We start from the raw sequence: 26,277 nt of genomic DNA, 5'->3' as shown, positions 1-26,277 counted from the left end.
GCTACTTCTGGAAAGACAAACGTGAAGGAAAAGAATCTTAATTTCGAACGCTTCCCAATGCACACTTCTTTATTATGAACCGTCTGCACAACTGCTCATCACACGTTGTGTTTGTTTAAAGTCTGATTTTTTGTTTTTGAACAGATTTTAAGCTCAACGAGGGCAGGTAACATGATATGTCATTCTTGCTCAATCTAACATAATGTGAATGAATGAATGAATGACCATCCTCCTCAAACGCAAAATTTAAAGAAAGAATAAAACTAAAAAGAGCTTTCCAATGATTACTTATAAAAAAGAAGACAGGCACATTAAAGCTGACTTTTAATACATAAATGAATGCACCACAAAGAAACAAATGGTGACATTTTTTATTATTGGATTCTAATTTTCTCCTTTGGCAATAGCTGCCTCAGCCCCATGGCCACGCACTGGAGGACATGCTGCAGACCTGCATCTTCACCACCTATTCATGAAAACCTACAAAATTAATGTTAACTTCTGGGAACATTTCAACAGTAAGCAAATCTGAGACTGTTACTTGGTAGTAACGATCAAGTGGTAGAGATCTAAATGTGTTAAGCCGACTTTTATTTACCCTTCACTTCCCAAAGTCAGCATGTGAAGTGTCTGGTTTGAACAATTCATTAAAAAACAAACACTATTCTCGTAAGAACACAACCTGGGCTTGGAATTCTGTAAAGGCAGAATGAACAAATGTAGTATTTTTCAAGTGTAACATTGCTATTAACTATTTGACTGTGCTCTGTAACCACACAGGAGATTCCCAGAAAGTATGTTGAATCATAAAGTTACCTTTTTAATGGGTTTCTTAAACTCCTGAAGCTCTTCTGCACTCATGTCTTCCCATACCTGATAAAGAGGATCAATGAATTTCTTGGACCTGTCAAGAAGATCAGGTTTCAAACTCAAATTAAATACTACAGCAAAGGTCACCACATATTTAACTCTTTTCTCACAAGACCCATTACCCAAAATGAAGAAGTAAAAACTATCGCTCAAATAATAATAGTGTCCAAAAATATCCTATGTAGGTTCTGTAACTAACGGGGCTCCTTCTTTGTAAGAGTTCATCCACTCACGTAGATGGAGTATTACACCTACTGTTTCTCAACTTTTCATTTTCAAGTGAAATTCCTTCTCAACTTTGCAAAGATTAACAGTGAGTTATAATATGTCCAAATGAAGGTGAAATTATATTATTCTGGAAATTCCTTTTTAATATTCCTATAGTCATTTACTAAAAATAAATCTGGGTAAAAAGACCAATCTGGTTTCAGTCAACCAAGACTTGGGGGACCAGATAATCCCAAATCATTGTGTTGTTAGTTACAAACTGTCATAAGCAGAAATCGTGCTTCCTTATATATATATATATATATATATATATATATATATATATATATATACATTTGAAGTTAAGACTGGCCTGGGGGTTTTCCAGAACTACCCATCCAGATAAATCACTTGGCATTTGCTTATCCTGTGCAACAGTATGGGATGTGGTCTCTAGAAGAAGGAACAAGTCATTTGGCAGAAATTTATGAGCCAAGAAAAGGCAGCATCCTCCCTATCCAGGTACCTCTATCCCCAGCCTCTTGTATTTTTAAACCAACAGGTTTCAAGAAAAACAAAAACCTCTTGGTGTCAATCTGGGCTCCTACTGAAGGAGAGACCTGCAAGCCCTCGTGTGCCACGACCCTCAGCAGCCTTGAACAGGCTTCTCCACACTGGGCCTGGAAAACACGCAAGGAGACCACGAGACCCTATCAACGACCAGAAGGGTCACTCACCACAAAGAAATCCCAAATCCCGATCCTGGTAAAGGCACATACACACTGCATTTAAATTCACCATCGAAAGGTCGACTGTCTAAGTGTACCTACCTCTTCAGTACACAAGGATCGAAGGGGAAGAAAGTGTCAAGTGGGTTCGTGCAGGTTTGCACTGAGTCCCCCCCAGCAGTGTTTCTGATAACTGGCAGCATCTGGCGGTTGTTCCTCTCAATGAGGGTGTAGCAGAAAACAAGCTGGTATTTGCTGTGGAATAAAACCAACACAGACAGAGGCATTAATGTGTTGGAATTACTCTGCATGGACACGCCCGTTCATGTGTGACAACTACCCCGACTATATAGATCTTATTGAACATAACAACTACAAAAAAAAAATAACATAAAGTAGAAAGTAATGCTTTTAGGGTACAGTCCTCTGGGCCTACTATTTACAAGTTAGCGAAGGAGAAAGAATATGTGCTATCACTTTAAGAATATGAGAGTGGGCTTAGATTACTAATTAGGCAGAACTCACTAAAAATTAATGCATTCACGGTAATTCTTTTAGTTTACAGAATTATGTAGCTGTATTTACTTATTTTTTACTGTTTGTAAGAATTAGTGGGTTGGTGAAAAAGGGATTCAGGATTCACTGAGAGGAGATATGGGTTGTTGGTGGAGACACTTGGCTGTTGAAGATATTAAGGAGGGTACTAAGGGAGAGCCATGGGGTTTACTGAATCACAACCTCAGAAAATGCTAAAGAAAAGAAAAGGCATAGTGAGTGAACACAGTTAAATGGACAGAAAAACTTGCGATAAGAACCAATAGGACCAGGACTTCCCTGGTGGCGCAGTGGTTAAGAATCCACCTACCAATGCAGGGGACATGGGTTCGAGCCCTGGTCCGGGAAGATCCCACATGCTGCGGAGCAACTAAGCCCGTGAGCCACAACTACTGAAGCCCATGCGCCTAGAGCCCGTGCTCCGCAACAGGAGAAGCCGCTGCAACGACAAGCCCTCGCACTGCAGCGAAGAGTAGCCCCCGCTTGCCGCAACTAGAGAAAGCCCATGCACAGCAACGAAGACCCAGCGTAGCCAAAAATTAATTAATTAATTAATTTTAAAAACAACAACAACAAAGCCCAACAGGACCATATGTTGTCAAACTCCCTGGTGGTTATGACTTAGGAACTTCAAAAATCACTCACTGGGCCACTTCTTTGAGAGGAAGATTTAGCTCACCTTTGCCAACGCTCCCCCTCCCACCCTCCCTCCCACGGTATTCATTCAGGTATCTGTTCTCAGGCTCTTAGGTCACTACTGCTATTTTAAGCACCATATGTTCATTTCTGTTCCATTAGCCAAGGATCACATTTGACTCTTGGTGTTAAATGGCCAAACCACACTGGAGTACTTCGCAATATTCGGTAGAAGTGAAGATGTGCACCTCCTACAACCCAGCAACTGCACTTCTGGGTGACAAGAAGTATGTGCCTGTGTACCAGGACACACACACAACCATGCACCCACACTGAAAAAGGAAGACAGCTTAAATCCCAACAAAGAATCGATGTTTTAAAATTATGAGAACATTACGCAGCAGTCGAAATCAAAATACAGCTATGAGTCAATATAGCAGAAGCAGTAGCTACAGAATGATACATAAATTCCTTGACACAGACCTTTATTTCGACCTCTTGCTCTCAGCCTCACGTCTTACTCCTAACGTCCATGCTAACCCCAAACCCCAGATCTAGAGCCTCTCTGGCCAGTCTGCTCCTCAACTGCAGCCCTCTACTCCCACCCCATGAATATTCTACGGGCAGCTGCCTCTGCTTTGCTCCATCCGTTCTACTCTTCCAGCTGCTTCCTATCTTCCCGCGATGTGCTGGAAACGTCCACCCACTGGACACTGTTGCTTATTGGTTTCTTATCTTAATTCTTTACTACCATTTTTGAGATCTGAGGGAGAGAGAATACCTTGAACTAGATGGCCAGCAAAGGAAAAATAAGCCTGCTGAATGAGAGCAACAAGATGTCTAAAGGGGACTGAGGGAGGCAGAAATTATTCTTATCTCCTAATAGCTCAATCTGTTAAAGATTTTAAGCTATGATCCTGCCCTCAATATCAGGATAAGATACCCAAGGTCTCCAATTCACTTGCTACGTGAAGCAAAATAATTCAGTGAATGCTTAAGAAGGAGCCGGCCTGCCGGCATTCAAACCTTAGCTCTGCCACAGTCTAGCCATGACTCCACACAAGTCATTCAATCTCTCTGTGTCCCCCTTCTCGCCATTTATAAATAGGGATTAATAATACAGTCATAGGATTGTGTGAGGATTAAGTGAGTTCTATGCAGAGTGCTTATCAGAACTGTGCTGGGCACACAATAAATGCTACTCACATCAGCTGTAGCCACAAGGCCCTCAATGAACCAATTTCCTATTGTTGGATGTTTATCTCATGTCCAGTCTATTTTTATTACCATTATGAGAGTCACTCTAATAAACATCTGTGGTTTGTACCTCTCAGCTTGCTAGCTGCCTTACTTATTTCAAAGTGCCTAAGCTTCTGCTGAATTATCGTCCTCAGATTAAAAAGTAGTAGCAATTTCCAGTGCAACCAAAGTATAAAAACAATACCTTCAATGCAGTGCTTTCCACAAGTACTGGGTTATTGGTTTTTAAATGTTTTTTGCTATTAATTTTGTTAAATAATTCCACAGAAATTTAATGGAATTTTATAATACTAACATAAATTCACTTTGAAATAACTTCCACAAATAGAGCATAAATAACTTACTTTGTGATTGCAGCAAAAAAGTTAACTACCGAGGGCAGGCAAATCTTCAGAGGATTTAGCTGACTCATCACTATCCGTTCAAAATTTAGACTTTGAAGGTACCTCAAACCTTTGATTAAAAAACAAAATATTTTTTTAAAAAGATACAAACACAATAGTCCAAGCAGCACTTATTATTTTATACAGTAAAAAAAACAAATTTAAAAGAGGTATTTGCACAAATGCTTTAAAGGTCCATGTAGACAGTCACGCAGTGTAGAGCCCAAAGAATATCACTAGGCTCAACCATATGTATTTATGACCAAACCAACTTTTCTAAAGAAAAGAGTTTATTCTTTTAAAGATTCAGGAAGTAAACATACATTTCCAGTGGGCAATAACCTTACAGGACAATTTGGAACTCAGATATAAGCAACCTCAGCACATGCTGAGCGTATAGAGGGAAACAAAGACTGTGTGATGATTTCTGCTAACAATCATGGAATCATTAAAAAGCTGAGACAACACAGTGATTCTCCATTCCTTAGAGGTAATGATTATACAATATGGAATTTCTCCTTCTTGAATTCCATATGTACACACACACACACACACAAAATCTGTCAAATGTGACAGCCAACAAAACCAAGAGAGACTTACATGTCTTAAGTTATCAGTAAAGTTGAGCATGTTTTTCAAGTGTGCATTAGTTGTTTGTATTTCAGGGTTTTGTTTGTTTGTTTACAAAAAATTATGGAGGTAGAAGGAAAAATTAGGTAGATACTACTGTCTTGGAACCAATAAATATACTTCTCTCCTATGTTAAAAAGAAAGACACCACACTTATTCTAAGAGGCAAGCAAACCAACTTGTGCCTAAGTGTCTTTTGTTAGGAGATTCTTTGATGTATATTTTGATAAAAATTACTAAAAATGGCATAATGTAATGGCTTACAAGAAATAGGTCCTCTTTTTTTTTTAATATCTTTATTGGAGTATAATTGCTTTACAATGGTGTGTTAGTTTCTGCTTTATAACAAAGTGAATCAGTTATACATATGTTCCCATATAAAATAGGTCCTCTTTAACCAAGACGCTTACCATTTATTTATACAAAGAAAAGCAGTGATTTTACTTATCTTGTGATAAAACCCTGTCCTACTAGAGTTCATACAACTATTTTTAAGCCCCACATCTTTTTAGAAGTGGGGCTTAAAAGGAAATTCCAGTTCATATCCATCAACCCCACATCACTGACCTTCCTTCAGGTTTCCACTTAAAAGCTGCCTGTGTCTAAAAACAAAAGTGTAGAACACAGCTTGGCAGGCTGAATAAAATGGTCCGTGGAGAGCAACGTCACAAAATGCCTTTGTTCCTGAATCCTGGTTATTAAGGTATACGTGCAGCCACTTAACCAAAAGATCGAGGCATGATTTTACAGTACTAGAGAAAAGAAAAATTCAAGTCAACTTCACTTGCTTCATAAAAAACTAGAATGACATAAGAACACACAATTGCCTCTCCTTACAAACTAAGAAAAGTCTGTCCATTGGCTTCTGTATCTATCACCCATGGGCACAGAGGAGAAGCAAAGAAAGGAAAGAAAATGGTAGGCAGGTGGAAAGACAGCCTTCCGGTTACAAGCTCAAGCACATGGACCTCCTAGGAACAACAGGCAGGCCCCTAAGAATGCCTGAAGTCCCAAGAGCTGGAGAACAGTTTCTCCTCATCAACTCAGAAGGGCTTCTCCAATGGCCTCCCAGCCCTCTTGGGGGAATATGGCCAAAGAGCAGGGCATGTTTACCCACATCTTACAAGAGAAAGACAGTCCAGTTGACCTCACCATTCCCTAAGGGGTTCTGATGAAATCCCATGGTCAACAATTTAGGACAGAACAGCCAGATAGCTTTCAGCTATCAGGAAAGGGTTTTTAAATAGCATCCTTGTCCAAAGATATCTTCATGGATAAGTAGAAGAAACAGGCCCAGAGCTGGCCTCCTAAATAGATTTATTACCTTTAAAAGGATTTTTTTCTTCAGCTTTAACAGATACAATTGATTCGGAATGCAAATGAAAAATGACAAACCTATAAAAAGAATCAAAACAGTATACAACACTGTACACCATCCATGAAGACAAATGGATCTTCATATTCAAGTGCAACCATACAGAACAGATTACAAAAGCTTTTCATGTGAGGTTTTACATTTTGAAAGGAGACATTTTATTCTGAAATTGCCTCTCAGAAATATAAACTTCTTGAATAGAGTGGGAGAACAGATTTTTTCACTTTAAAGACAGACCAAAAAAATAAGGCAGATATTTCTCTGACTTGAGACAATACTACACTTTTTAAAGGATGATATGAAAAGCACTTGGAAAATTAGGTTACTTACATAAGAGGAACAAATTTAGCTCTTGCCAAAAAGCTTCCAATATAATTTGCAGCAGCTTGCCTGATGATAGCAGGATTATTTGGATCCTGCAATTTTTTCCACAGATGTTCCAAAAATGCTTCTGCAAATCCCTATAAAAAGAGAAGGTGTTGGTCTCATCTTTTTTTAACGCTTAAGATATTCTGGCGATCCGAATCCTAAGATTTTTAACTCACCAATATGGTAAAGTTCTAGTATCTCAGTTATACTGCTAGATAAATAATGAATACGTTATCATGGTTCTTATTTTTAAAACATCTTGAGATAATACTATTAAAAACAAAAGGTGTTCCACAGCATTAAATAATTCAATGGATCCCAAAACTAGCTAAGCATCAAAATCGACCCTATAGGGGCTTCCCTGGTGGAGCAGGGGTTAAGAATCCACCTGCCAATGCAGGGGACACAGGTTCGAGCCCTGGTCCAAGAAGATCCCACATGCCACAGAGCAACTAAGCCTGTGCGCCACAACTACTGAGCCTGAGCTCTAGAGCTCGTAAGTCACAACTACTGAGCCTGTGTGCCACAACTACTGAAGCCTGCACGCCTAGAGCCTGTACTCTGCAACAAGAGAAGCCATCGCAATCAGAAGCCCATGCACCGCAACAAAGAGTAGCCCCCGCTCACTGCAACTAGAGAAAGCCCACGCCCAGCAACCAAGACCCAACACAGCCAAAAAAAAAAATCAACCCTACAGTTTCAGGGCTTTGGAACCCTACAAATTTGTGACAGGGCTTTGGGATCCACCAAAACTCTGTTAGCTCTGTTAGGAAATTCTCTGGTGGTCCAGTAGTTAGGATTCGGTGCTATCACTGCCAGGGCCCAGGTTCTATCCCTGGTCAGGGAGCTAAGATCCCAAAAGCTAAGTGGCGCAGCCAAAAAAAAAACAAATAAATAAAGCTATGTAAGTGATTCTGATATTTAGCCATAATTGGAAACCAATGATTAACCACGCTCACGTGGGAACCCCTTCTGCAGTACCTTTCAGACTGCACATATCAAACTTAACCAGAAATAGAGACTAAAGTATAGTCGGTGGGACTTCCCTAGTGGTCCAGTAGGTAAGACCCTGAGCTCCCAATGCAGGCGGCCCGAGTTCGATCCCTGGTCAGAGAACCAGATCCCACACACATGCCCCAAATATGAGACCACATGCCGCAACTAAAGGATCCTGCATGCTGCAATGAAGACCTGGTGCAGCCAAAATAAATAAATAAATATTTTAAAATAAATAAAGTATAGTTGGCATTTGACTAATTATGCTAATGGTAGGAAAAAAACAGACCAATTTGCTTCTTTTCAACAAAGGATGCAACCTCCAACTTCTCCCAAATAGCTCTTTTCAAAAGCCACTAACACATGCTTTGGGGCAGATTGAGTTTAACCTTTCTATCCATGACCAACTCTCCTGGACTATTCTAGGAAGCTACAAAACAGTTGCAAAGAAGAGTCCTGTGTTCTTTTGTTTTGCTTTGTTCTCAAAATAGAAAAACAAAGTTTTTAAATCCTAGATTAAAAATTTAGTTTGGGCTAGTTAAGATCAACTGAAAGAGAATAAAGAAAATAAACAGTTAAATATCCCTTATGAGATTTTAATAAAAGCTTGAATTAAAGGGAAGGGCACCACCTAGTGGACCAAATGCAGGATGACATTTTCAGAGCACTCAGCTTAAGCTGACAGGCAGCAGCAATGCCCTCTGCTCTTTCCACGGGTTGAAAAAGGGCTTGTTATTTCATCAGGGGCACTAAGTAAAATGAGCTCAAGACAAAGAAATACCTCATGGTCTCTATTCCACACCTCCCTCCACCCCCCACTTTTTAAGGGGAAATTCTGGGAAAGAATAAAATAAGCTACAATAATGTGAATGACATACTCACCAATTTAAAGCTACAGAGGTAAAACATGAAAAACTGCACATGGCAAGAGGCATGGGTGGGCAACAGGAGTTTGTCAAAGATGGTTATGAGATCTCGATATAAATCCTTTGTTTTGTTGTTATCAAGCTTACCTACGAAGAAAATTTGGCATTTCAGTTTTATAAAGACATTATTTTCAAGCTACCAGTTTCATTTACCAAATTTGTAAAAAGCAAACACCATTAAGACATACATCATCTATTAAGCTACGGGGGGTGGGGAATGCCATCTTTATTTTGTACAGAGTTCCCTTTTTAATTACAATAACCCAGCACTAGCAAGGAAGCAGGCTCTCATCTCATACACACTACTGTGATGCCACACATTGTAAAACTGCCATTTAGAAGCAGAAGCCCTCTGATCCAGTAATTCTACTGCTAGAAATTTATCACAAGCAAATAATTGACAATATATATACAAGGATGTTCATTATACTGTTATTTATAATGGCAAAAAAAGCAGGGGGAGAAAAAAAATAAGAAACCAGTTAAATCCATATAACTGTTTTAGAAGAACAGTGAATGGTATGAGAAAATGTTCACAAGAGGTGAAAAGGGAAGATTATAAAATACTACATATAGTGTGATCCCCAAATTCACCGAGAAAAACACATATACCCATACAAACAGAAAAGAAAAAAAAAATGCGAATAATGGTTCTCCAAATAGTAAGAATGTGGCTGTATAAACTCTGTAAATCCTTTCCTGTATTCTCCAAATTTTCTCTAATCAATATGTATTATTTTTATAACAGCAAAAAAGTTAGAGTAGTAACATATTAATTCAGATTCAAGTCCTAATAATAGGACTGAATGGCAGTCCTATTATGAGGCAAAGCCTCTAGACTAAAAATTCTGTAAGGGCAAGAAGCATATCAATTTGTTCACTACAGTACCAACACCTGGCAAAACCAAAGTACCTAGACTCTCTAAATTCAATACGGAACACCAAGTACCATGTATCAACGTCTACTATACCATTTCTTAAATGTCTTGAACTTGAGGTCCACCTAAAACTGTCCAAACTCCATATATAAGCTTTCAATACAGTAATCGGTGAAAATATCATCAAGGGCTTTGAAGACAAACATAACTAAGCCTGAATCCCAGTCCCACTATTCTCAAGCTATGTCACGTTGGCAAGTAACAATCTCTCTAAACCTTCTCCTCCTCATACTCAAAACAGTGATTTTTTGACAGGATTTCTATCAGTACTAAAGTATGAAAAATACCCAGCACAGTGCATTGTAGGTGTTCAACAAAGCAGCGGTTACTGTGACTACTACAGGTTGTTACCATCTACATAGCAGACATCCTTAATGTAGGACAAAAGTAAAGACAGCAGGATGTCCAGGCGTTCAGCTACAGGATGGACCATCTGATCAAGCATTCCTGGATCGGCCTTTGTTTCATGGTCAGTTTCTTCATCTTCGTCCTTTGAAAGTAAAGTAAAAACTAACATGAAATGCCTCAGTAAAAGTAGTTTAGTGAGAACATTCTGAGGTAATCGTTTCCTTTAAAAGATAAAAGAAAATACACAAAGACCTTTCCAGGCAGGGGCTCTCAAACAGAGGTGTGAATCAGAACCACCCGTGGAATTCAAAATGAAAGCACAGATTCAGCCTCTGATTCTCATTTAGACACCCATTTACAGTGTGGCCATGCAAACATCACAGATTTCCCCCAGCTCCTGGCACCCACTGTTGGTGCCAGGTTTCCCTTCCCAGGACAGGGCGCCCATCCCCGAGCTGCTATGAGTATTGGCTGCTGACAGCTCACAGCTGCCCCCCTTCTCCAGAGAAATGCCCTTGCTGCTCCCATTCCCGCCCCATCAGAACTGACTGACATGAGGTCACAGGAGGCCATCTCTCTGGTCTCAAGGTAGGACTAACTCTATCCTGCTACTCACGCTCCAGAGCTTCTGCGGGGGATCAGGCTGGAGCTGCTTTCCAACTGAGACCGAACTCTCACTTAGTTCCTTCCCCTGCCTTTTCCAGCTTCCTCACACCCTTTGTCCCAAGGGCACCTGAATCCCCACCTCAGGCTTTCCTCCCGGTGAACCCAACTGAAGACACTGCCCCAGGTAGAGAAGCACTGCATTAAGGTATACAATTTGTAAAACACAGAAGTTACATTGGTATGCTTTTCCATTTATCACTCTTTCACAAACAATATGTGGTTTACAAAAAACAAAGAACAAACAGAAGAATAAAAATGAAACATACTTCACCAAACCCAAATTCAAAGCCTTGGAAATAAGCTCTACTAGTCAATAAGCAACAAAAAAGCAAACTACTCATTTAAAAAATCATTTTCAAGTTTGCTGAACTACTGTTTTAATTCAAAGCCTTGAAAAAGGTGAGAAGCCATTAGCTGTTTCTTCCCACCCTCTGGGACTGTGAACTGCGTATGTCTGATTTCATTAATAAACGCTGACCATATTAAAGAGCCCTTCTGTGGCATCTGTTCCACTACTAGTCTGAGTTGCTGTTTCCTCAGCATCTTCAATATCCTGCCGGGATGCATTCACCTACATTACAACAAAGAAAAAAAAAAGAATAAAAGCATTTAAAATATAACTACATTATTCAGGGACTTGAAATTCATCTGATACACATGCTTTAAAGATGTCCATATTAGCACCCTATATAGCACTGTAACTCAATAAACAATCACAATGCAAACCTATAAATGGGTCTGGGTCATGGAGAAATTTACAAGATTATAAATTAAGCTCCCTGTACTACATATGTACATAAAATTAATATGAACTGTGCTATGTTGGTCTAAAACAGATAGCTTCAACAAACTCAACGTTTATTCCAACTCTAACTATGCACAAGACACACGCATGGTGTATAAGAAGCATATCATCAATCAACTGAGGAGAAAATTATTAAATGCAATCAATTTGAATTAATGAATATTTATTTGGCTATATAACCCTTCAGATATCTTGTTTAACATACCACTCAAATCATGCCTTTTCAACTGTCTATAAATGACCTTCTTCCTAAGTATACTCTAAAATGTTCCATAAGAATATATTTATGCAGTTGACCAGAGAGGTTTAACTCCAAGTGAGCAATGTGCCAGCCCACCCAACCTCCAGCCCTTCCTAGACCTCCTACAGAATCAATGTTCTTCCCATCAACTCCTATTTCCTTAGTCCACAAACCTCAAGTCTCCCCAACCCTGAAATATGTCTCTCACCCCGCCTCATCCCCTCTTTACACCACAAACCCTCACCAGGTCTCTAGCAGCCCCACTTCCTAACCATCCATGCTCCCTCCAGCAATAGACTACATCCTAAACACCAAACCCAAGGACTTTGCTTTTCTCATCGTCCTTAAAAAGCTCAGCAATAGGGCACTTCCCTGGTGGTCCAATGGTAAAGAATCCGCCTTCCAATGCAGGGGACGTGGGTTCGATCCCTGGTCAGGGAACTAAGATCCCACATGTCACGGGGCAACTGAGCCTGTGTGCCACAACTAGAGAGCCTGCATTCTGCAAACTACAGAGCCCACGCACTCTGGAACTGCGCGCCACAACTATATAGAGAACACCCGTACATCCCTAGAGAGAGAAAACCCGCACACCACAACTAGAGAGAAGTCCATGCGTCGCAACAAAAGATACCGCATGCCGCAACAAAGATCCCGCATGCTGCCAACTAAGACGCGACGCAGGCAAAAATAAATAAATAATGATAAATAAATAAATAAATAAATAAAATTTTTTTTTTAAAGTCTCATGCTGCCTACTAAAGCCTTCCTCCCTCCAGATCCTCCCTGGGTATCCAGACTCTTGGTTTTCCTCTCATTTCCGATCTCACTTCCTCTCTCCTACTGGCCTCATTCCCAGTCCCCTACCTGCAGCTACAACTGCTTGGTGAATATTCTCCATCTAGCTCCCCACCTGCACCTCAATCCATCCAAAATGGAACTCATCATCCTGCAACTTCCTCCTAACGTTTCTTATTACTGTTACCGCAACACCAAACTTTCATTCCACAGGGAGCTACCTTTGAAGGGTTCCTTTCCCTTACCTTCTACTCCCCTACTTCCAATACAGTCTCAAGGACCTTTCCTCCCCATGTCACCAGAATCCGTCACTTTCTCATTCCCACTGCAGCTTATTGCAAGCCTCTAAAAAAAGTATAAAGAATCCCAAAATAACTTCCTTAGGTATGCATTTCCAACTTCTTCTGACTACATCAGGTTTTCTAGCTCATAACGCATGTGTTCCATTCACAGCATTTACCACAACTGTACTTTTCCATTTATGTGACTATTTAATTAATGCCTTGTTCCCCAACCATGAGAGATGGGACTGTCTATAAACACCAGCACATCAATGCTCAAAGAAATGTTCAAGAAATGTTCAAAGAAATGAATCAAAGGTGGAACTGTGGATTTTTTTCCATTGTTGCTACTACTGTTTCAAATATTATGATTGTAACAAATACTATAACACTATTTAATAAATAAAAATCAAAGAGAAAAACAGATTACCCAATACTTACGTCCAACTTGAGCAGCTTTTCAATAACAAGCTCCAGAATTTCATGTCTCAAGGTCGGAAAATACACACTAATCCTTAGTAAGTTATGAACATAACACTCCTAAAACATAAAAAGATGAACATTTCAACAGAGAATAAATGTTTCATAATTATGCAACCAAAACATTACACAATCTTTAGTTTCAACTATTCAAACAGAAAAGACTATCAAGCAACATAGAAACAACACTGTTTATATACACAATACTAGTATAATTTAATTACCCCCAGTAAATTAAGTTTGTGATTTGTATACTTCTACAGTGTTTTTAAAGCAGGTTTGTTGAGATATAATTCATATAAAATTCACCTATTTATAAAGTGTACAATTCAATAGTTTTTAGTATATTCACAGAGTTGTGTAACCATCACCATAATCAATTTTAGAACATTTTCATCACCCTAAAAAAAAACCTTGTATCTTCTAATAATGTACCTCCTCTCAGCCCTAGGTAACCACTGGTCTACTTTCTCTCTCTATGAATTTGCCTAGTATAGACATTCCATATAAGTGGAATCTTACAACATGTGGTGTTTTAGCATAATGTTTTCAAGGTCCATTCATGTTGTAGCAAGTAAACTATTCTTTTTTTATTGCTGAATAATATTACAATGTATAAACATAGCACATTCTGTTTATTCATAAGCTGCTAAACATTTGGTTTCCATATTTTGGCTACTATGAATAATGCTGCCTTGAATATTCATGTAAAAGTTTTCAGGTGGACATATATTTTTACTTCTCTTGGGTATATTACTTCTCTTGGGTATTTTACTTCTCTTGGGTATATAGCAGTGGAAATGCTAGGTCATATGGCAATTCTACATTTAACGTTTTTGAGGAACTGTAAGACTGTTTTCCAAAGTAGCTGCACCATTTACCATTTTACATTCCCACCAGCAGGGTAGGGGGGTTCTGGTTTCTCCACATCCTTGCCAACACGTGCTGTTATCTATCTTTTTGAGTACAGCCATCCTAGTTGGTAAGAAACAATATCTCATGGTTTTGACTTGCATTTCCCTAATGGCTAATGATGCTGAGTTTCTCATGTGCTCATTAGCCATTTGTATAACTATTTTGGAGAAACACCTATTCAGACCCTTTGTCCATTTTTAAATTGGGTTATATGACTTTTCATTATTGAGTCAGTAAGAGTTATTTATATACTCTAGATACAAGGCCTTTATCCGATACACCATTTGCAAGTATTTCCCCATTTTAAGTCGTCTTTTCATTTTCTTAAAGGTGTACTATGAAGCACAACAGTTTTTAATTTTGATGAAATCCAATTTAACTACTTCTACGGCTGCTTGTGGTATATCTAGAAATGGTTGTCTAATCCAAGGTCACAAATATTTTCATCTATTTTCTAAGAGTTTTATCCACTTTGAGTTCAATTTTGTATATGGTGTAATAAATCCTGTTTCATTCTTTGCATGTGAACATACTCTGGTCCCAGACCAACTGTTGAAAAGACTATTCTTTTCCCCACTGTCCTGTACAACAAGTTTTTATACATTAATCTTATATTCTGTGACTATACTGAACTCATTTATTACCTCTACTGTTTTTGTGGATTCCTTAGGATTTTTCTATATGTAAGATCATGTCATCTGCAAATAGAGATAGTTTTACTTCTTCCTTTCCAATCTGGATGCCTTTTTCTTTTTGTTGCTTAACTCACCTGGCTAATACTGACCAGAAATGGCAAAGGTGGACATCCTTGTTTTGTTCCTTATCTTAGGGGAAAGCCTTCAGTCTTTCACTATTGAGTATAAAGTTAGCTGTGAATTTTTCATAGATGCCTTTTATCAGGTTGAGAAAGTTCCCTTCTATTTTTGTCATAAAAGGGTTTTGGTGTTTTTCCATCCATTGAGATGACCATGTGGTATTTATCATTTATTCTGATACAGTATACTAATTGGTTTTGAGGTATTAAATCAACCTTGCATTCCTAGGATAAATTTCATTTGATCATGGTGCATAATTCCTTTCATATGTTGTTAGGTTCAATTTTCTAGTATTTTGTTGGGAATTTTTGCAACTATGTTCATAAGAGATACAGAATTTGTAATACTCCACTTGAAGCACACCATCACAAATAGCAGCAAAAGTTATTAACTCCTTATTTAATACCTGTAATACATTATTTAGGAAAAAATAATCTATGCTTAAAAGGGAACCACTATTGAAAGTTAGGCAGATGATCTAAATATTACACAAAAAACATAAGACTTCATCTATAGAAGGCTCTGCCTTCATGTTCAAATAAAGCATGTTTATAATTGGTATTAAATGAACTATTATCTTCTAGTAATTCCCATCTGTGTAAGCATTAAGCCTATTTAGATATTTCTGAAATGGACTCTGCCTTTGACTTGCACGTAGGAATAAGAGAAAAGGCACTGAGAACCCTCAGTCAGTTGGTTGCTAAGAAAGGAATCTGAGTCAAATTCTTAGCCTTGAGTTTAAAATTCAGCAGACAAAACAACTTTTAAGAAAAAAACGTAAACTCAGCTAAAACTACATAACAAAAAACAACTTTTCCATTAGTTTCCCCCATGAAAAGATTTCTTACCAATGTTCTCTCTGATTTTCGAACAAACGGAAATTTTTCCACCAGTATCGGCATAAGAAACCATGGTGTTCTATTTTAAAAAGAAAAAACATGCAACCAATCCATGTTAACTGGACTTCCTTAGAAGGCTAACATTTCCATTATAAGAGCAAATATAGATACAGGAGGCAAACAGTAGCTCCTATTTCAAGGAATTGGAACTGAAAATAAATGCATGGCTTCAGAGAAAATCGGTAACAACTTGGGGAAAAATAAGCTTCTATTAAGTTTGATATCAACAGCAAATTAAAGGGGGGATCCTTTTTTCCACAAAAGTTTAATGAAGAGCTTCAGTTTAAAATCACTGCACATATATATTATTTTAAAAAGGAGAAAAAATTATCAACTTGGACTTTTTAAAGTTGGCTTATTTGCTAAACTTACTGGGGGAATTTGAAGTTCACCCCTCCAAAAGAAACCTACACACCTTAAAAGATTTTCTTAGAACTAATTTTTATTCATATGGCATGGCACAAACGCAGGGGCTTCTCACTGAAAAGTTTTGGATATCGTGTCTGTTGAAGATAAAAGCAAAATTCTAACCACCATAAAAAGCTGGAGGGGAGAATTTGCATACAAGTTTTGAAAAATAGTTAAAGACAATGAATAGAGAACTGAAATGCCATTTTTTGTAGAATGTGATCTGATATCAACAGGATACAAAACATATGCAGCATATAACTTCAGTTTTGATGCTATGAACATTTTACAATTTTCTACTAACCAATCATAATTTTCTTGAGACTTAAACACCACAATTCAAAATAAGTAACCAAAGTATACTCACGATGGGACATATCTTGCTATTATTTGTAAGGCTCTGTGACATGTGTCAAAATTTGCAGGAAGATCTACAAGGTGAAAAGGGAGAGTATGAGCATGATAAAACTGAAAACTGAACAATTATCTACCTAAGTCTAAAAATGCCTGCTAACCAAAACTGAATCATGTGTCAGCAAAATAATAATTTCAAGAGTTTTCTCCATGACCGACTATCAACGAAGACTATAAATAATGCCATTAAGGGCAACTGATTGCACATTAACATTAAATATAACAAAACGATTCCATCGAAGGTTGCCTTTTGTTGCAGTCTACGTATTAGATTAAGTCCTGGAGGTGCCAGGATACTTCAGCATTCAGCATGCATTCACTAAGACACGGGAGGCAGTCTTTGCTTTAATCCTCTTTATACTTACTATCATCTTCGTCATCAGAATCCGAAACATCTATGTCACCTTCCTTAGTGACCACTCGGGCTTTTGAAGAAAAAAGGAAATATGTTATTCTTCTAATATTGATCTAAACAATCAACAGCTACATAAAAGAGTGATTTTTCCATTGTCCAAACTTAATACAATAAAATTTACAATGGGGGCAGGAGGTTTAAGTAGCTAAAAATCCCTGAGTTCCAAGACTTCGTCAGAAGCTCACTAAAGCAAATTACAATCCATAAAAATCATAGCAACAAATGAATCTAGACACTTCCACAGAGGTCATTATAGGGGACAGACATGTACCAGAACTGCTGCCAATAAGCATCCTGGAATCTTCCATGGTGGCATAATCTCCAAAATATAGTGGGAAGGTAACTTTTTAATAGAGATATTTAAAAAAATAAAAATCAAAACAAGCAAAGAGCAGTCACTTACGAGGTACAAAATGAGAAGCAATCATGCTGAGACATGGTCTAAGGAAGACAGTCTGTGCTGATACAAGATTACCAAGGAAAGCTAAATATTCCTCCACCACTGTCTGACTTCTATTTAACCACCGCAACCTCTAGAGGTGGGAGAGAGAGAAAGACAAAAGGAACATTTTACTGATACAATATATACTATTTTCGAAGTACTGAATTACACATAATAGTTGATGAAATAAATGGCGAACTTACCAACAGAATATTAATAAGCTGCTCAAAGTCTTTTGTCAAGTACATGATGGAGGAACGGAATTCCAGCAGCCAGTTAATGATCTGGTCATCCTTAAGTTAAACAAAGAAAAGTACGTTCAAAATCACAAATTCTCTCAAATAACAGAGAAATGATATCTATCTGGCATTGATCATCTATCAACAATATTTAGGGACTTTCCTGGTGGTCCAGTAATTAAGACTTTACCTTACGATGCAGGGCGTGTGGGTTCGGGTTCGATCCCTAGTCAGGGAGCTAAGATCCCACATTGCTCGTGGCCAAAAAACCAAAACATAAAACAGAAGCAACATTGTAACAAATTCAATGAAGACTTAAAGAAAAAACCGTCCACATCAAAAAAAAAAAAATTTAAATTGAGGGAAAAAAAGGTCACAAACTTGGACTTAAGCCAAAGTTGGGGTGAAAACTTCTTAGTTTGTATCAAAATGGAAAAAGATGTTACAATAAATTTTCCTTTTTTTTTAAAGTAATATAATAACTGATATACAGGAAAAAGAATCAAATGCAATACTTAATTCTAATCACTTTTGTTTGCCCTAGAAAAGTGAGAACACCTCAAATGCTGACACCTGGGACTTCTTTAAACTAAAGAATTGTAACAGATTCAAATATTCTAAGATCACAAGGACCAACAGGTACCTCTACTTCCTCTATACTCATGCTGACCTGCAAGCATGTTGACAACATTCATCTAAGCTGATTAACTAGAGTCATCAATAAATGTAACTTTTTCTTAACCCAACCTTCAAATGGGTTTAAATGAATTAAAATGTGTTCTATATAAATGATGGTTCCACTACTCCATTAAATATTTTTCAGACAATAAAATTACTATTCATAACACTTTTAGTGACATGGGAAAATCTAAATAGCAATACAAAAAAGCCATGTAGGGCTTCCCTGGTGGCGCAGTGGTTGAGAGTCCGCCTGCCGATGCAGGGGACATGGGTTCGTGCCCCGGTCCGGAAGGATCCCACGTGCCGCGGAGCGGCTGGGCCCGTGAGCCATGGCCGCTGAGCCTGCGCGTCCGGAGCCTGTGTTCCGCAACGGGAGAGGCCGCAGCAGTGGGAGGCCCGCGTACCGCAAAAAAAAAAAAAAAAAAAAAAAAAAAGCCATGTAGAGAATAAGATATCAGTTATATTTAATAAAGATACTGTTTGTATTCATGCATATATACAGCATACACAAGAAAAAAATTAAAGCCCCTAATTTTGGGGAATTCCCTGGTGGTCCAGTGGCTTTCACTGCTGAGGGTGCGGATTCAATCCCTGGTTGGGAAACTAAGACCCCGCAAGCTGGGCAGCACAGCCAAAAAAGAAAAAGAAAAAAAAAAAGGCCCTAATTTTTGAAAGAAAATGGTTAATGCTGACTAAGACTCAGTAGGGGAAAGAGACATACGGTGTTGTACCTTTAGCAACAGACTACAAACAGACAGTGTTGAACCTGCAGTGATAAACTATTAGCAGACAGGGCTGGACCTACAGCAACAGACTACTTATAGGGAGTGTCATTTAGTGAGAACACACCATGTGCCAGGCACGGTGCTCAACACCGCACGTATATACCTTTTCCGAATCCTAACAATGCTGCAAATGGATTACTGTTATTCCCATTTTACAGTTGAGGCAACTGAGCCTAAGAAAGATTAATAAGCAATTTGCCCAACCAAACCAGTAAAAAACTAGGTTCAAACCTGACCGCCTACAGGAATAAAGACACAGACGTAGAGAATGGACTTGAGGACACGGGGAGGGGGAAAGGGTAAGCTGGGACAAAGTGAGAGAGTGGCATAGACATATATACACTATCAAATATAAAACAGATAGCTAGTGGGAAGCAGCCGTACAGCACAAGGAGATCAGCTCAGTGCTTTGTGATCACCTAGAGAGGTGGGATAGGGAGGATGGGAGGGAGATGCAAGAGGGAGGAGATATGGGGATGTATGTATATGTATAGATGATTCACTTTGTTATAAAGCAGAAACTAACACACCATTGTAAAGCAATTATACTCCAATAGGATGTTTAAAAAAAAAACACCTGTCCGCCTAGATCAACGCTCTGCCCACTTTCCCACAATGCCTTGCCCCACATGAAGAAGCTCCCCACGTTTTCCCCACCGGTTCACCAGTGAGTGCTTCCTATGCATTATCTATGTGACAAACCTCAATGACACTGACTATTTACCGATGAACCCTAAGTAACCTGGTAATAAAATAAAGTAAGTCGCAACTCATTTGCACTACAGTAACTTCATAATGTCCACGGTCATTAAGGATAACAAGGCCTGAAACAGAGAAGACAAGCTAAGTTACACACAAATAAAAATAAGTTGGCTCTATCCTGTCACTTTCCCACTAAAACAAGTACAACAAAATTATAAGGACAACATTTAAACTGCTCCACTCTTTAAAGTAAACCAGTCAGAGACTTTGGTGCTTTAGTACTGAACTATTATTAGAAACAAATTATCCTCTGAACACTCCTCTGAACTAATGTGGCCACAAATGATGTGATTCTTGGTCTGTCAAAATCCCAAGGAGATGTGCTGATATAAAATACAGCAGATCACAAAGAATGTGGTTCTTCGTACCTGTGGAAGAATGCACAGGTCTTTAAAGAAAGCTCTAAAGAAGTGATGCTTCCATTGTCTTTAAACAGAGTCAGTATTCTTGGGGGCTCTATACTTTACAGAGGTAAAAGCATGTCTTCAGAAAACCAAAAGTAGTTCAGTATGGCTGGACTATATCGTGAGCAAGCAAGCCAACAGATAAATCTGGGGAGCAAAGAGGGGCCAGACAAATCAGTGAAGTCCTTGTAAGCCAAATTTACAATTAGAAAGATCTGCTGGCAGTGTAGGGTATGGACTGAATGAACAACCATGTGCTTAGACAGAACCTGAGAAAGTTCATTGGCGAAGATGATATTGCAGTTGGGTCTCAAAGAGTAGGAGTTTTATAATTACAGTAATAATAATAATAAACACTAATATAAGACTAACTATGTGCAAGGCATTATTCTAAGACTTTAACATATATTAACTCATTTAATCCTTACAACCGCTCCATGAGATAGGTACTACCATTGGTTCCCATTTTATAGCTGGGGATACTGAGGCACTGAAATGCAGTAACTTGCCCTCAGTCATAAAGCCAGTAAGGGAGGGAGGCTACGTAACCAGAGCCCATGCTCAAATAGGTAGCAAACAAAGTAGATACAGAGGACCTCTTACAGCCAGAAAAAAAAAGGCACATGCAAAGCCCTAAAGATGAACAGAAATGGCAAATTTAAGAAATAAAGTATCTAGTGGGACTGAACACTGAAAATTTGTTGCAGACCATGCTAAGAAGCTGGTCCTTTATTCTTCAGTGGGCATGAAGTAGGGCAATGACATGTTTAGAATGTGCTTTAGAGATGACTTAGGCTGAGACAGAGATAAGCAATAAATCATTTAAGCACATAAAGAAAGCTGCAGACGTGGGTTTGGGAGAGAGAGAATGCTAAGTTCAGGGCACTTGTAACACCTGTGGGCTGGCAGTTAAGACATCTGTACAGCATTGTAATTCAACTATACTTTGATAAAAAATAAATTAAATTAAGTAAAAATTTTAAGATTTAAAAAAAAAGAAAGAAAGAAACAGGTCTGGAGTCCACAAGAGCAATCTGAGCTATAGATGCAAATCTGGAAGTTATCAGGACACAGATAAATTTCAAAGCCATGAGGGCATAAGGAAAACACACAGGATGAATCTGTAAAGTGAGGAAAGGGTTAAGATTGGAAATCCAATCAATGCCAAATTTAAGAAGAACCTGTCAAGAAAATGATTAGAGATAAGTGATAAGAAGACAGGAAGATCAAAGAAACCAAAGGAAAGGGGTTTTTTGTTTTTTCATTTTATTCTATTTTTTGGCCACGCCACGCAGCATGCGGGATCTCAGTTCCCCAACCAGGGATCAAACCTGCACCCTCTGCAGTGGAAGCGCTAAGTCTTAACCACTGGACCGCCAGGGAAGTCTTGAAGGAAAGGTTTTAAGAAATGGGTAGTCAATTGTATAAACTGCTACAAGGAATTACTATGGGGCTTTAAAAAATAAAAAAGAAGTCCACTGAAATCAACACATAAGAAATCACTCGTAACTTCTGTCATAGTAAATACAGCAGTGGACTTAACAGTGGATTTAAACATGAATGAGAAATGAGAAAATGCAGACTGTCAACAGGAACAACAACTAACAATTACAAAGTCCTCTGAGTCAGAGGCTGTTCTAAATGCTTCTTGTATATTAACTCATTGGATCCTCTTAAAACAGCTACATTTAAAGTACTTCTCTCATTTCTCTGGTTTTACAAGGAGGAAAACAGAGGCAAAGAGGTTAAACAACATGCCCAATATCACACACTGGGAAACAATGGAGTTGGGATTTTAATGCCAGGCAATTTAACTACCACTGCCCACAGTAACAGACTATTCTTTCCAAAACTGGGCAATAAAGGAAGAAAAGGGAAATAACATTTACTGAGTTGTTACTACATGACAGGTATATATACCTTGAACCATTTCCAAAAACACTGAAAGAGTAGTAGTTTGAAAGACAAGTCATTTTTTGTTGTTTCTTTGTTTTGTTTTGTTGTTTTAGAACTGGAGAGACATGAGAGTTGCATGCAGCATAGAAGAAAGGTTCTAAAAAGGAAAAATTAAAGCAGGGTTTCTCAACCTCAGGACTACTGGCATTTGGGGCCAGATCATTCACTGCTGTGAAGGGCTGCCACGTGTATTGTAGGATGTTTAGCAGCATCCCTATCATCCACTCACTAGATGCCAGTAGCACTCTTCCAACTTCTCCCAGTCGTGGCAATCAAAACTGTCTCCATGGGCTTCCCTGGTGGCGCAGTGGTTGAGAGTCCGCCTGCTGATGCAGGGGACGCGGGTTCGTGCCCCAGTCCGGGAGAATCCCACGTGCCGCGGAGCGGCTGGGCCCGTGGGCCATGGCTGCTGGGCCTGCGCGTCCGGAGCCTGTGCTCCGCAACGGGAGAGGCCACAATAGTGAGAGGCCCGCGTACCGCAAAAAAAAAAAAAAAAAAAAAAAAGTCTCCAGTTCATCACCAAATTACCTCAGGGGCAAAAGTGCCCCTGGTTGAGAACCATTAAAGAAGGATCATAGAGCAAGTTCTAGAGAATGGAATAGGACCAAAAGTGCAAACCAATGTCTCTACAAAGTGGTAACAACTTTGCTAATAATCAAACACAAAATTAATTACCTTTATCTCTGGATCTGACAGCTGGTTCTTCAACAACTCAAAGTCATTTGTTTCCCCCTTAACAGGAAGGGGGGAAAAAAAATGAATTTTTCCTTGCTTGGGTTTCCAGTTAAAGACCAACAGCAGGATTTTTAACTTTTACAAAAAGAACATTGTAACATACACATATCAGTTGCGGATTATAAAATCCTGACTACGAAAATTTTAAAACTCATGTTAGTGTAGCTAGGGGGTTTAGAAATAAGAAAATGACAACAGGCCATTCATATTTAGCTATACTTGTGTACTGACATTTGAATATGATAGTCAATATTCCATGATACTATCCAATCATATATATGGATATAAATGCAGGTTACATATAAAAATAGACAGTAATGCATATTTTCCCACCATTGCTGAGATACAGCAGAATCACTTCTAAACTAACACAAAAACAAAGCCAAAAAAAAAAAAATCCCCATTAATAAAGCTGGTTTATTGTCCCAAAGCAATGCTTTGGTAATTCCTTAAGAAATAAAATGTGGGACTTCCCTGGTGGCACAGTGGTTAGGCATCCGCCTGCCAATGCAGGGGACACAGGTTCAATCCCTGGTCTGGGAAGATCCCACATGCAGAGGAGCAACTAAGCCGCAACATAGTTGTGTGCCACAACTACTGAGCCTGCACTCTAGAGCCCGCGAGCCACAACTACTGAGCCCACGTGCCACAACTACTGAAGCTCGCGCACCTAGAGCCGTGCTCTGCAACGAGAAGCCACCACAATGAGAAGCCCACATACTGCAATGAAGAACAGCCCCCGCTCGCCGCAACTAGAGAAAACCCATGCACAGCAACAAAGACCTGACACAGTCAAAAATAAATAAATAAATTTATTTTTAAAAAAAGAAATAAAATGCTTTGATCTAATGGTTTTTTATTCTACTACTTGCTAAAGATTTTAAAAGACACTAGGTAAATAAAGCACTTGAAGATGTGAAACCTCAGTAAAGGGGTTACTACTCTAATTTTGAACTGACAGCACCGTGCTGTTGTTAAATTTATTTGATTTCAATATTGATATCTAAAATCCATTTTATTTATCTACTGGTTTTTAGTATAACAGCTATAATTGTATTCTGACTAGCAAAAATCAAACCTCAATATATCAATTATATTTCAATAAAGCTGGGAAAAAACCCCACCAACCTCACATTATCACCTCTTACCTTTCTGTACTTCAGCAACACTTCTGTCACAGTTCCACCAAACCGAACAGTTTTTCTTGGGGGAGAATTGAAGAAATCATTTTCTAGTGCAAGCATATCTGAAAGCCTATAGAACCAAGATTATCAAGCCATTAAGTGCATGACAGGGAAAAATAAAAGCTATAACAGCCAACACTTATTGAAACAACATCATTCAGTGGGACTACTGCTAAAGTCTCCTAATTGGCCTCCCTCCTTCCACTTGAGTCCCCCAGCAATCCACTCTTCATTCAGTGATCTAATGATCTTTCAAAAACTTAAGACAGATCATGCTACTCTACTCTCTTGCTTAAATTCTCCAAAGGTTTCCTAGTCTTTATCGTCTTCAAGGTCCTACATTAATCTGGCCCCTGCCTACCTCTCTGACCTCACCTCTAACCACTTACTGTACTGCAGCCAGGGTCCTTTCTGTTCTTCAAACCTGCCAAGCAGATTCCCATTTTACTTATTATTCCCTCTGTCAGAAACACTCTCCAGATGTGTACGTGGTTGGACCCTTGTCTTCATTCAAGTTGAAGCTCAAATGTCAGAGACCTTCCCCATCAGAAATCGAAAGTACCCATCCTCTCCCTCTCCCCTACCATCACACTGTTTTATTTCTTCACAGCAGTTACCGCTATCTGAAATCATCGTTTACTTATCTACTGTCTTTCCCTCCTTAGACTGAAGGTCTGTTGAGACCAGGGACACTGTCTCTTTTGATATACTGTCCCCCATGCCTAACGCCAAAAGTAGGCACTTAAAAAAAATATATTATTCGGGCTTCCCTGGTGGCGCAGTGGTTGAGAGTCCGCCTGCTGATGCAGGGGACACGGGTTCGTGCCCTGGTAGGGGAAGATCCCACATACCGCGGAGCGGCTGGGCCCGTGAGCCATGGCCGCTGAGCCTGCATATATATATATATATATATATATACACATACGTATGTGTGTGTATATATATATATATATATATATATATATATACACACAATGAGTGATACTATGCCAAGTGTTCCGCAAAGTTTGCTTCTTTTAAACAGAGATTAGTGAAAAAACATAGCATCCTGCTAAGGACTCTCAAAGTTAAACCCCGAAGTGTTTTACGGGCGTTAGGGGCTTTAAAAGCTGAGCTAGATATAAACACTGTTAAACAAACGTGTGTCAAAACAAATTTTAAAAAAACAAGTAAAACGTAAGACGCAATTTTCCGTCAGTGGCAGCATTTGGCTAATAACCCAAATAGCCCAGGGACCTCTTTCCAAAGCTAGTCGAAGAAGCAGGAGGAAAGAGTAAAGGAACAGAATGCAGTACCCAGGCCTGGGATGCTATAAGGGAACCAGTGGGGAGAAAGGAGGGACTATGGAACAGCGAATAGGTTCATTTTTCCATCCCCTCTCCCACTTTTATTACCCATCTAAGGGGCATGGACTCACTCTTGAGGACATGAAGTGACCCTCTTCCCTCTGCTCCCACCCCACTCCGTTAGCTCTGTCCCAGACTCTTCAGCTCCTCTCCCCTAATCCCGGTCCTGGGCTTTGGTCCCAGACGCGCAGAAGGAAGCGTCCTTGGTTCTTACCCGGTCCTCGACGCGGCCAGCGTCTTGACTGCAGCTGCCGAAGCGGCGGCATCTCCGGGAAACCGCGTGTGAAGCAACGGTGCCGCCATCTGACCGGACACGCGACGACTACACCTTACGCCGGAAGTCGTGCTCCTTCTAGGACCGCCTCCATCCCGGAAAACGAGTGTG

At 39.2% G+C, this 26,277-nt stretch overlaps 1 protein-coding gene across 7 annotated transcripts in view; it reads right to left on the bottom strand.

Annotated features, from left to right (window-relative positions):
• RRN3 (RRN3 homolog, RNA polymerase I transcription factor) overlaps positions 1-26,238 on the bottom strand; it is a 28,420-nt gene extending 2,182 nt beyond the window's left edge. The window contains exons 1-18 of one of the 7 annotated variants that reach the window (XR_009535285.1): positions 26,107-26,238; positions 24,511-24,616; positions 23,303-23,359; positions 18,004-18,093; positions 17,762-17,891; positions 17,309-17,368; positions 16,897-16,960; positions 16,071-16,140; positions 13,454-13,552; positions 11,366-11,458; positions 10,225-10,363; positions 8,892-9,022; positions 6,975-7,105; positions 5,837-6,021; positions 4,601-4,709; positions 1,908-2,060; positions 1,660-1,757; positions 817-873 (exon numbers count right to left, since the gene is read on the bottom strand). Coding sequence is in view for 4 of the 7 variants with exons in the window: in XM_060123071.1 (XP_059979054.1) it covers positions 817-904; positions 1,908-2,060; positions 4,601-4,709; positions 5,837-6,021; positions 6,975-7,105; positions 8,892-9,022; positions 10,225-10,363; positions 11,366-11,458; positions 13,454-13,552; positions 16,071-16,140; positions 16,897-16,960; positions 17,309-17,368; positions 17,762-17,891; positions 18,004-18,093; positions 23,303-23,359; positions 24,511-24,616; positions 26,107-26,195 (1,794 nt within the window). In the remaining 3 variants the exon portion in view is untranslated. Of the gene's footprint in view, positions 1-816; positions 905-1,603; positions 1,758-1,907; positions 2,061-4,600; positions 4,710-5,836; positions 6,022-6,974; positions 7,106-8,891; positions 9,023-10,224; positions 10,364-11,365; positions 11,459-13,453; positions 13,553-16,070; positions 16,141-16,896; positions 16,961-17,308; positions 17,369-17,761; positions 17,892-18,003; positions 18,094-18,229; positions 18,303-23,302; positions 23,360-24,510; positions 24,617-26,106 lie in introns of those variants that run through there. The other 6 variants (XR_009535284.1, XR_009535286.1, XM_060123071.1 and 3 more) reach the window with 6 other exon arrangements.
• Between the last annotated feature and the right edge of the window lie 39 nt (positions 26,239-26,277).

Source organism: Lagenorhynchus albirostris, chromosome 15, assembly GCF_949774975.1.
Source record: "Lagenorhynchus albirostris chromosome 15, mLagAlb1.1, whole genome shotgun sequence".
Taxonomy (NCBI): Eukaryota; Metazoa; Chordata; class Mammalia; order Artiodactyla; family Delphinidae; genus Lagenorhynchus; species Lagenorhynchus albirostris.
This window is presented reverse-complemented; position numbering and strand designations above follow the sequence as displayed.